The sequence below is a fragment of the Bos mutus genome, chromosome 24, assembly GCF_027580195.1.
Source record: "Bos mutus isolate GX-2022 chromosome 24, NWIPB_WYAK_1.1, whole genome shotgun sequence".
NCBI lineage: Eukaryota > Metazoa > Chordata > Mammalia > Artiodactyla > Bovidae > Bos > Bos mutus.
This window is the reverse complement of record NC_091640.1, coordinates 7,941,730-7,954,041: the sequence shown is the minus strand read 5'-3', so window position 1 is coordinate 7,954,041 and position 12,312 is coordinate 7,941,730. Positions and strand designations below refer to the sequence as shown.

The 12,312-nt window shown below is 45.4% G+C and overlaps 1 protein-coding gene across 1 annotated transcript in view; it reads left to right on the top strand.

The window, feature by feature from the left end:
* The first annotated feature begins 2,637 nt into the window (after nt 1-2,637).
* Nucleotides 2,638-12,312, top strand: part of DOK6 (docking protein 6) — a 414,927-nt gene continuing 405,252 nt past the window's right edge. The window contains exon 1 of the mRNA XM_070361670.1: nt 2,638-2,952. Coding sequence (XP_070217771.1) covers nt 2,887-2,952 — 66 coding nt within the window. The 5' untranslated portion in view covers nt 2,638-2,886. The remainder of the gene's footprint in view (nt 2,953-12,312) is intronic.

Sequence of the window (12,312 nt, the reverse complement as noted above, 5' to 3'; positions counted from 1 at the left end):
AAATAAATGATGCCATGAGAATACAAGCAACCAATCCATATCTGGAAAAATTTACATGACAAATTTATACAGCATAGCCTAGTGTTTTCAGGAGGCAAACAAACAGTATAAAAAGAGGGGGAGGAAATTTTGTTGTAGACACACACTCACATATACATACACACACAAATTACTATACCAGTTATCTAAGAATCAAAAGTAAATACAGGAAAATAGCTAAATCATATTAGGGCATTATAGAGACCTACATCGGAGAAGGCAATGGCACCCCACTCCAGTACTCTTGCCTGGAAACTCCCATGGACAGAGGAGCCTGGTAGGTTGCAGTCCATGGGGCCTCGAAGAGTTGGACACGACAGAGCGACTTCACTTTCACTTTTCACTTTCATGCATCGGAGAAGGAAATGGCAACCCACTCCAGTGTTCTTGCCTGGAGAATCCCAGGGACAGCGGAGCCTGGTGGGCTACCATCTATGGGGTCACACAGAGTCGGACACGACTGAAGCGACTTAGCAGCAGCAGTAGCAGAGACCTACATAAGCGTATGAACAAAGGCATCATCTTTCCATAATCTTTAAAAGGCAGAACCTTTATCTTATCCTTGAGTATGCCCTAAGATTGTTGCTGAGACAAAATTAATCCCTGACTTCAAACAGCTTACAATCGATTTGTGGAAACCAATTACTATATAAATGATGGTGGAAGTTAGTGGTCAGGGAAATTATTGTGGACACAAAACCTGTCTTGAAATTGTGCCTCTGAAACTGAACATCTCCGAGCTTCAGTTTCCTCATCTATTAAATGGCAAGTCTCCTTGTGTTGCAAAGAGGACTGAATGTATTTAAAGTATCTGCAAATCTAAAACAGTCTTCAGATAAAGGAAACCAATAATAGCCATGTATATGAAAACAGGAGCAAATGGGACTTCCCAGGCGGCACTAGTGGTAAAGCAGCTACCTGTCAGTGCGGAAGACCTAAGAGATGTGGGTTCAATCCCTGGGTTGGGAAGATCCCCTGGAGAAGGAAATGGCAACTCATTCCAGTATGCTTACCTGGAGAATCCCATGGACAGAGGAGCACAGTTCATGGGGTCACAAAGAGTCCAACACAGCTGAAGATATTTAGCTCCTGAGGACTACGCACATGCTCCAGGTGTTTGGAAAAGGGGAATCACATGGAGTCAATAGGGAGTTTATGCAAGTTTTCTGGAAAGGTCAGAATTTGAGCTCATTCTAGAGTGACAGCCTAAGAAATACTGCCATGTGATTGGATATATGAGACCTGCCTAGCACCTGGTCCTCTGCATCATTCAAACAGGTCTTCAAACTGTGCTGGCTACATAGATGAGCAGATACGAATAGTGTGCTGTTTAGATAAGTTAGAGTTTCCACCGGGTTATAACGGTTTTAGATGGAGACTCTTGCTAATGTCTGGACAAAAATCACCCTTGGGGCATCCATTTAGTAGAGTGAAGGGCATGTTACTTTATCCTGCAAATTTTAGTATTTTTCTCCCCTCAATCAAGTAGTTTCCTTTCTCTCTTACTATTATGTTCCCAATAGAGCTAAGAAAATTTATCTGAGAACTTGGAAAAATACTGCTCACCCAAATGAGCAGAAGGAAACACGATCTTTTGAAGCTATATTCAATATTGACTATAATTGAGTCACTTAGAAAATTTTCAATCTTGACACATTTTTTCCTTACTTAGAAACATCCTTACCTACTAAGGTATTAAATATCCTTTCCTCTAGCACAAATCCTTATATTGCCTTCAGCCAACATTTGATACTCCGTCGTTTTCCCTCCAATCTTATCAAACAGAAATTTTAGCTTAAGATTTCTTTTACAACAGAGAACAGCCGACTTGAATGTCTTGTGTTCCTACATTAAGGGGACAAAGTTCTTCGTTGCTTTGTTGAGTGGAACGTTTCAATGAATCATTTGCATCCACTGGGAGCAGCTGTGGTCTCCATTTCCTCTAGAAGACCGGGAGCCACGAGCCGCTTTAAGCCACAGTTCAGGAAAACGCGGGCACACATCACTCCCCCCAGGGCCAGCGCCTCTTCGGGAGAGGACGTCGGCGGCCGGCGCCTCGCCTGATCGCTCCAGTCTCCCCAGCAGCCGAGGGACTAGACACATGCGCACGATCGGTCTCTTTGTGTGCATCGGGAAGAGCTCGATTTTACACTTCCTAACGGGGCGCAGACCGGGCACGCGAGTGTGTGCGGCAGGAATCAAATCGCACTGTAAACACGGCCCTCGAAATAAACAATTGTTTCGCCCTCACTTCCTTGGCCTATCTTCCCGGGGAGCATAGCCCCCCCACCCCACCTCCGCCCTGGGGTCCCCGGGGTGCGGTCCGGGTCGTGGAGAGCCAGAGCCCGGGGAAGAACCCCGCGCCCCGGGAGAGCGCAGCGGGCCCTGGCTGCCGGGGTGGGAGCTGGGCGCGGGGCGGCGGGAGGAGAGCGGCGCCCGAGCCGCGAGTGATGGAGCGCGTCTGGCGAGCGTCTCCGGGCTCCGCCGCCGCGCGGGCCGCGGGGAGGGAGGCGCGCTGGCGAGTCGGCCCGCCCCCCCGGCCCGCCCCTCCCCGGCGCGGGTGCGCTCCGGCCGGCGCCGCGCCGCCGAGGGAGCCGCCGGCCCGAGGGTGCTGGCCGGGGGCGGCGGCGGCGGCGCGCGGCGGGGGCGGAGGTGAGGACCGGGACGCGGAGGGCGCGCGCGGCTCGCAGCGCCGGGCCGCCTTCGCTCCCCGCCCGCGGTCGCCCCGCCACCCCGCCCGCGTCCCCGGCGGCAGGAGCTCGGGGGCGGCCGGCTGCATGCGAGACCTGCGCGGACCCCGCGGCGGACGGCGGCGGTCTCGACCCGGGGAAGCCGAGCGCGCCGACCATGGCCTCCAACTTTAACGACATAGTCAAGCAGGGCTACGTGAAAATCCGCAGCAGGAAGCTGGGGGTGAGTCGCCCGCGCGGCTTTCTCGTCCCCGTCGCCCGTTTGGCGCGGCTGGCGGTGGGGGGCGGGGAGAGGTGACCCACGCGGGGACGGAGGCGGACAGGGACCCGGCTCCCCCGCGCACGGCCCGCTTGTTGCTCGGCCGGGCTGGGGGCCCGCACCTGCCCCGGGGGCGGGGGGGCGCGGGGGGTGGGGGTCTCGGAGATGGGGCGAGGGCGCCGGGAGCGCCCGGATCCGCATCCTCCCGTGCGCGGCGCTGGTTCAGACCCAGACTGAGAAGTCGCCTAGGCGAAAGGATGATCAATTCCGAGATGGATGCGCCCCGGAGTGGGGGTTACATTCAGAGCATCCACAGGGCTCTGATCTCGGGAAGTGTGCGCCTTCGGGGTACAGTCGCTCGGTGTGCAGGGCGTGGACACACTCTCCTCTGAGTGTGTATCCAGAATCGTCACCGCTTCCCAGTCCCCGCTGCCCCAGCCCATTTCCAATTTCTCTTTCGATGCCCGGCTAGCGCCCCGCGGCTCTGCGAGGCGAGCCGGCGAGTTTTGCGGTTGCCGGCGGGCAGGCTTCCCGGCTTGGGGTGCACCGGGACAGGTGGACCTGCGCCCGGGTATGCGCGCCAGGGGTGTGCTCACGGTCGCTGACCCCGGAGCCGCGGCGGCCGAAAAGTTTCTGGAGACCTGCTCACGGTCTTTTGAAAGATGCTCTGCCCGATTTGAGAGAGAGACAGTGTAGACCCTTGAGGGTTGTAAAAACTTCACTAGTGACCGGAGGAGGAGGTAAGAGGAACGCGTAGACGGTGGTAGAGGACCCGGGATGTGGACTGGAGGGAGCCGGAGAGGGGGGGTCACCTGGGCGGAGCACTGCCCCGACTGGGCGGACGTGGGGGTGTGGGTGCGGAGCGGCAGGTCGGAGAGCCGGGCGGGGGGGCCTCCTCGGGGGGGCGCGACGTGGAGTTGAGTCCTGACACCCACCGGGCCGGGCCGGTCCAGGGTGCGAGGGACGCTCCATGTGCGGAGGCCAGGATGCCGGTTTTCCCGATTCCCTGGATGTCTCTCCGCCTCACTCTTCTCCGAGTTCCAGTTCAGCGGAGCTCCGGGATGCTGGGGCTACGCGGCCTTGACCGAGAACATTCCCTGCTTTCTCTGCTGAAGAGATGAGCACTCTTAACTTGGAGAGGGAGGAAAGGAGAGAGACTTCGTTTATTTTCTCATTAAAAGGGAAGGAAGGAGGGGAAGAAAAGGAAAAGAAAAAGAAAAAAAGAGAAGATAAATGCTAGATATTTAATATATCGTTGGAAAACTAAGGAAGGGCAGAGTCCCTAAAAGAAGGATCGCCCGAACCGAGGAGCCGCTGCGTGGCCAGTGGGTGAGCGCAGGTGCCGGGGGCCGGAGGATGGGACCGGGCTGACTTGCCTGTGGGTGCTGCCCCTGCTGGCTTCACTTTCGAGATGCGGACGGTACCCCCAAGGACACACGGGACCCCTTCTCGAGCCCCAGCAGATCTGTCCAAGTGGGGAGCATAGAGCTGGGTGACGACCCTCCCCCCCCCCAGCCTGGCGCCCCACCTTGGGGGAGTGGCTCGGCCAGGTTTCGGGGCTCCTCTGGGTAGAGGAACGCGTTCTTTCCCGGAGAGGGAAGGAAGAACCCCCAGGAAAAGCTGCGCGCGGCCGGGACACGGTGCTTCCATCTGTGGCCCCCAGAGCCATCAGCCGAGCTAGAGCGTGGGGGTGGGCCGGACGAGAAGGGTTTCAGGAACTTGACCTCTGACGCCCTTTGGTCTCCCACAGGGTGCCTGCTCAGCACTCTAGCTCCTCTCCTTGAAATTTCCATTGTGTCTGACACCTCACAGGCTATAAGCTGATGGGTGATTTCAGCCCCTCGGGGAGACGGGCATCTGGTTGCACAGTTACCCTGTATGTGAAAATCAGAATAAGGAGCAGAACGCTGAGAAATCACCTCTTTGCGCACTTGGCCTTGGAATCTGTAGGATTCCTCCCCCGTCAGACCTTTCCAAGATTTCCTACAATTAAAACCGAATTTGCTACTTAATTATAAGATAGGATCCAGGAGAAGGGTATTGAAGGCTTCTTGGGTAACTGACATTTGTAGCCTTTGAAATGTCCTCTTGGTTCAGCAGACACAGTTTCCCCCCTAAAGATGGGTGCCAATGTTCATTTCCTTTCCAAAGCATCTGTTTCCACACTCACTGTGTAGAACCATGCCTGTGTAAACGACCCAGAAAACAGTAAAAGCATGTTTATGTTCGGAGGACCTCCTTTTGTGTTCCATTTCTGCTTGAGAAATATGAATTTCACAGGTTGGTGTTGAAACAGTTTTGCTTGGTTTTAATAGCAAATCAAAATATTAAGCTACATTAGCCTTGATTGTTTTGGAAAATATTATTTACTTAAACTTTAGAAACTTTTCTATTCAGAATATGGCAATATTCAAAAGAGGGAGTTCAAATGACACAACTTCACACATGTGATTCTGTAAAGCTTAGTAAGTTTTAAATGGGTCCCTTAAGATAGTTAAAACACTAAGTGAATATTGTGCGCCTTAAAAATGAAAACGTATTATCATACCCCAAAATAGAGATATAGGAATTATCTAAGCATTCGTTTTCATAGTTAATAATATATATTCCTAATTTTATGGACTCAGAACTATGAACTTTTGTAAGCAAAATATTTTTAACTCATCAGATACATAATAGTTCTTTTATGGGTTAAGTTTCAAAATAGAAATCTAATTAAATATGCACAGATATTTGATTTACTGTGGGTAGAAGGCATGCTTTCAGGAAACAAGTTTTATAGTATTCTAAGGGGAGGGAGAAGGGCTAGGTATGAGTCCAATCATATCAGAGATAAAAAGGATGACATGAAAATATATTTTGAGATAAAATGTTTAATATGCCCTTTACTCCTCACAAGTTAGTGCTTATCGTTACGCTGAATGAGGGCAGAAAAGCACTTCTGCCCTCTACCCTGTGGGGCAACTGTTCCAGAGGTGCTTCCAGGTCAGTGTTTGAAAGGGCCCCTGCCATGTGTCTTTTAATAGAAACTAGTGCTACCTGTTGTGGATAGTTCTTCAGCCAAATAGTTGGAGGAAGTGGTAAATGTTAAACACTTTTTTTGCTTGCTTTGAAATTTGTCTTCACTCAATCAGTTTTTCTTCCATTTAGGAAAATAATTTTGAGGAAATAAATAGAATCATTTTCCTGAATTTTACTTTTGCCCTTTAAAAATATGCTTGTTAAATCATTGTATCTTTAAAGGTGTTCAATTATTAAAAATACAATGACATGACTCATAAAGAATCATTTCTTTAAATTCTTTATTATTTTTCATTGTAATACATATGAAATAATATATTTTCTCTATATATTTTTCTCTATATATTTCTATATTTTTTCTATATTTCTCTATATATTTCTATTTTTTCTATATTTCTCTATAATATATATTGCAGGATTTAAAAGCCTTTACAGTAGTTTAGTTCTTCTCACCATTTTATCTGTTGCATGATTAATGTTATAATTCACAGGATACCATGGTGGCCAGTGTTTTCTTATTAAAGAAAAGAGTACTTAAAAACTCTAATAAAAATAAACAAAGCAAACGCATGTTGGTCAGTATTGTTTATTTCTTAGCCTTGATTATCTGTTTTTCTTCTGACCTCTAATGGGTTAAGTTTAATCAACAAAGCATATATTACAAAGTACCCAAGCTATTCTTGGTTTGCAGATAGAACACAATCACTGAAACTTAGTCACTTTATACTTAGCTTATTGACTCTAAAAATATAGCAGCACGTAAATGCAGCATAGTGGAATGACATCACATCATTACCATCACTGTCATCAGTGCACAAGTTCCAGACTGCAAACAGGCTACCGTGATTCTGAAACTTGACTGTCTCTAGGCTCTCGTGTCCTTGTTCTCAAGGAATTTTATTCAAATACATCAACGTGCGTATTCACAGGCAGGTGTTCACAGATAGTATTTTATGCAGCTTTTTTCTAGTTCTTAGTAGTCAGGTGAGAGGTTGGCTTGGTATGTGTGGGTATTGAAGGGGTGTCTCAGGATAGGGTGGTATTACACATTCAACAAATGGTTAAATAATTATGCAGCATCTACTGTTTGTCAGCTTGTGTACACTGGGTGTGTGTGTATGAATATTCCAGAGTCAGGTTGTATTAAGTCAGGGTTCTTATTACCCGTAAGTGGGGCTTCCCAGGCGGCGCTAGTGCTGAAGAACCCACCTGCCAGTGCAGGAGACGTATAGTGCCGCGGGTTTGATCCCTGGGTGGGGAAGATTCCCTTGAGGAGGGCATGCCAACTCACTCCGGTATTCTTGCCTGGAGAATCCCATGGATAGAGGAGCATGGTGGGCTGCAGTTCATAGGGTTGCAGAGAGTTGAACACGACTGAAGTGACTTAGCACAGCACAGCATCTTCTGCTGCTGCTGCTGCTGCTAAGTCACTTCAGTCATGTCCAATTCTGTGCGACCCCATAGACGGCAGCCCACCAGGTTTCCCGTCCCTGGGATTCTCCAGCCAAGAACACTGGAGTGGGTTGCCATTTCCTTCTCCAGTGCATGAAAGTGAAAAGTGAAAGTGAAGTCGCTCAGTCATGTCCGACTTTAGCGACCCCATGGACTGCAGCCCACCAGGCTCCTCCGTCCATGGGATTTTCCAGGCAAGAGTACTGGAGTGGGTTGCCATTGCCTTCTCTGACACCATCTTCTACATCACCACTACTCATGGTGTAGTAGGTCAGGAATACAGCAAGCCCCCTATGTAAGAATGAGGTCCATTCTGACAGTGCTGGTAAGTCCAGTTTGTTCCTAAGTCCAACAGAGTTAGCTTCGGTACCCAACTAATATAATCAGCTATATGCTACTGTATGGTGATAGATTTATAATACTTTTCACACAAATAATACATAAAGAACACACAAAAGAGAAAACATTTTTAACCTTACAGTACAGTACCTTGAAAAGTAGAGTAGTACAGTATAACAGCTGGCACACAGGGGCACACGGGCGTCTTTGAAAGTTTGCAACTTGAAGGTTCATATGTAGGGGACTTAGGGTAATCATTGTGTCCCCACCCAGCTGTAGAGGAAGCAGGTGAAAGTAGAGCGCACTTCTGGAGTCTCTGATGAGCAGCAGCTTGATGAGCTCATCATCTGTTGAGGGTTTTCTCTTCTGCAGGGTCTCCATTTGTTCTAACAACCGATCATGGATTCATCTGTCCCTTGCCCTCTTTCCCTCCTGGATTAAAACCTCAAGACACCCCCATTCCTAGTCTGATGATTACTTGTCTGCTTCTTGCAAACTCTTCTGAGTTTTCCTGTCGTTTTACAAACAGCTTTTACCTGATGATGGAAGAGAGTAGGTTTTCATGAGACATGTTTTCTGAAAATTTATCCCTTTATAAATCTCCCTCATTAATACAAATGGCAACCTTTGTGTGTGCATTTGCATATTTTTGGTCCCTAGAGCATTTAAAGGAGGAAGCAATGGCAACCCACTCCAGTACTCTTGCCTGGAAAATATCATGGATGGAGGAGCCTGGTGGGCTGCAGTCCATGGGGTCACTAAGAGTCGGACAATGCTGAGTGACTTCACTTTCACTTTTCACTTTCATGCATTGGAGAAGGAAATGGCAACCCACTCCAGTGTTCTTGCCTGAAGAATCCCAGGGATGGGGGAGCCTGGTGGGCTGCCGTCTATGGGGTCACACAGAGTCAGACATGACTGAAGCAACTTAGCAGCAGCAGAGCATTTAAAATTTTTTCTGGACTCCCAAATCTCTAGAAAGTATTTTGTGAAAAGAGATTATGTTGTGTATGAAATGCATTAGTAGTTTGCCAAGAATTCAGTTCAGTTCAGTTCAGTCGCTCAGTCATGTCCGACTCTTTGCAACCCCATGAATCACAGCATGCCAGGCCTTCCTGTCCATCACCAACTCCTGGAGTTCACCCAAACTCATGTCCATCGAGTCGGTGATGCCATCCAGCCATCTAGTCCTCTGTCGTCCCCTTCTCCTCCTGCCCCCAATCCCTCCCAGCATCAGGGTCTTTTCCAATGAGTCAACTCTTCACATGAGGTGGCCAAAGTATTGGAGTTTCAGCTTCAGCATCAGTCCTTCCAATGAACACCCAGGACTGATCTCCTTTAGAATGGACTGGTTGGATCTTCTTGCAGTCCAAGGGACTCTCAAGAGTCTTCTCCAACACCACCTTTCAAAAGCATCAAATCTTCTGTGCTCAGCTTTCTTTATAGTCCAACTCTCACATCCATACATGAGCACAGGAAAACCATAGCCTTGACTAGACAGACCTTTGTTGGCAAAGTAATATCTCTGCTTTTCAATATGCTATCTAGGTTGGTCATAACTTTCCTTCCAAGGAGTAAGCGTCTTTTAATTTCATGGCTGCAATCACCATCTGCAGTGATTTTGGAGCCCCCAAAAATAAAGTCTGACACTGTTTCCACTGTTTCCCCATCTATTTCCCATCAAATGATGGGACCAGATGCCATGATCTTAGTTTTGATATAATAAATATATTTAACATAAGATACAGGCAAAATAATTTTGACCATTCAAAAGTTTGAAAGAACTTTCTGGATCATTACCACAGGTATGAGTTCTCAATCTAAGGATTTAAGATGTGGAAGTTGTATTGGGTATACCTTTAAATCCTTACTCATTTGTGAGTATTGTGTATGCTAGGCATTTTGCTTTCTGAAGTGGATCTGTTATATACATGATGACTTATTATTTATCTCATTCTCATTAAATATGGATTTAGAATGTATAAAATTCCAATTATTTTAGCTCTACATTTTTTGTTGGAGTTTAATTGCTTTACATTGTTGTGTTATTGTTTGCTATACAATGAAGTGAGTCAGCTATATGTATACATATATCTCCTCCCTCTTGGACCTCTCTTCCCCCCAGTTCTACCCATCTAGGTCATCACAGAACACAGAGCTGAGCTCTCTGTGCTATATTCAGGTTTTTATGTTATGTATATGTTTAATGTTAGGTGTACATACCACTTATTTCTCTATCTGTCTACAAGTCTCACTTGTTCTTAGAATTTTATAGTAGAAAATGGTCTTGTATACCATCTATTCAGTTTCTCTATATTAATTGCTTTGCAGCCGTATGTTTGTGTATATGACATTTTAGCTATCCTAAGAAACTCTGTTATCTGCATTAGTGAGATTATTTTTTTCCTTTTTAAAAAAACATTCCTACCTATGCATATGGGCATGACTAAGTTTTTGGGTGTTTTTTTTTTTTTTTTTTTTTTTTTTTTTTTTCAAACCTTTAAGCCAGAAAGCACAGAAAATAAAAGTAAGCCTAACTGTAAAAACCAAACCAAAACATTTTGCTGGATTTTGATATGAAATGATTATGCCCATGTAATACCTGGGGGAAGTCATTAAATCAGGGGTGAGATATGAGAGTTCACATCTCAGCTTTTGTCTGGATAGGTTTATACATGACTGCTGGCAAGCTGAACTTTAGAAGATGACGTTCCCTCAGATAACAAAGATTATGCTCAGCACTCAGGGACATCTTCCAGATGACCAAAATAAATTGTACCTAGGGTAACCAAACAGTGGTCACTATCTCTATAAGTTTTACATTCCCGGTTTCCTTAAGAGTATTTCAGAGGTGCTCCATAAATGTTGACATTGTAGATGAGTATAAAATAATGTAAAAAAAAAAAAAGTTTAATCTGAAGTCTGTGTATTTGAAATAATTTCCATTGTCTTGAAGTATTTTTATTCTAATGTGTTGTTCCGGTTGGATCATAATAAGCCATGTGAATTAGAGAAGGAAATGGCAACCCACTCCAGTATTTTTGCCTGGAAAATTTCCATGATCAGAGAAGCCTGGCAGACTATAGTCCATGGGGTCGCCCAGAGTAGGACATGACGAGTGACTGAGCACACAAACTTATCACATTGATCAGATCACTGTATATGCATATGAAATCATTATGATGTACACCTTAAACTTATACAATATTATATGTCAATTATATCTCAGTAAAGCTAGAAAAACTGCTATGTAGTAAGAGAATCTTTGCCACAATAAGGAGTCTCTATACTGATATTTCTCTAGTCCACTTTGGCCATGATTTTGTTTCCATTGTACCATCTAAAACCCAGATGATCTCTCCTTTTAAGAAAAGAAAACAAATTTCAAAAACTGACACTGTTCCAGTAGAGTTTAAAATGCTTTAAAAATATTTAAATCTGTTTATTTTATCATTACCTTTATTTATGAAAAATGGTCTTTTATTTAAGGTTGTTATATAAAAGCTTATGTTTGAACTAACCCAATGGAAAGTGAGTTTATTTAAAGAAAAACACAACTAAAAAATAATGCACATTTACTGGGATCTGGCAAATCAACGGGTGACAGAGTTATTCAGCAAGAACCTGCCCAATGTCTTTAACATCAGACAGTACTGAAATATACTGTGAACGCTATCTAAGAGGCTGGGGTCAGTTATTTGTTTATTTTTGTAGCCAGCTGCTTTTAAGTGCAGAGAAGGCAATGGTACCCCACTCCAGTACTCTTGCTTGGAAAATCCCATGGACAGAGGAGCCTGGTAGGCTGCAGTCCATGGGGGCGCTAAGAGTCGGACACGACTGAGCGACTTCACTTTCACCTTTCACTTTCATGCATTGGAGAAGGAAATGGCAACCCACTCCATGTTCTTGCCTGGAGAATCCCAGGGATGGCGGAGCCTGGTGGGCAGCTGTCTATGGGGTCGCACAGAGTCGGACACAACTGAAGCGACTTAGCAGCAGCAGCAGTAGCTTTTAAGTGGCAGGAATTGAATTATGCATACTTAAATGATGTTCCTTTTCTTAGTTTCCTAATTTTTAAAATTGGCTATATGCCATTCTCAGTTATATTTTTAAATGTTTAAATATATGATGTATTACATGTGTAAACATGTATAGTTATTTTTCTCTTGATTTTTTTGTAAATATGAAATACATTTTTTTACCATTCACTAACCTTTAAAATATGCATGTGTGTATGTCTATGAATGTACATATGTACACATACTTAAATACATGCATACATATAATTTATGTTGTATATTAAGTAGAATATGTATATATTTCCAAACGAGTTGTTAGCCTTCGTTAGTTAGTGATGAATTGTTATCTTCCCTAACTATGTAAAGGCACCTAGCCCTACTCCAGGAGAATAAAATGTTCATAAAATGTCTTATATTTATTATATAAATTGTTACATCTTCACATTATACTTTTATTTGGAAAAATGTTTGGTATTTAACATTGAATTTTAGT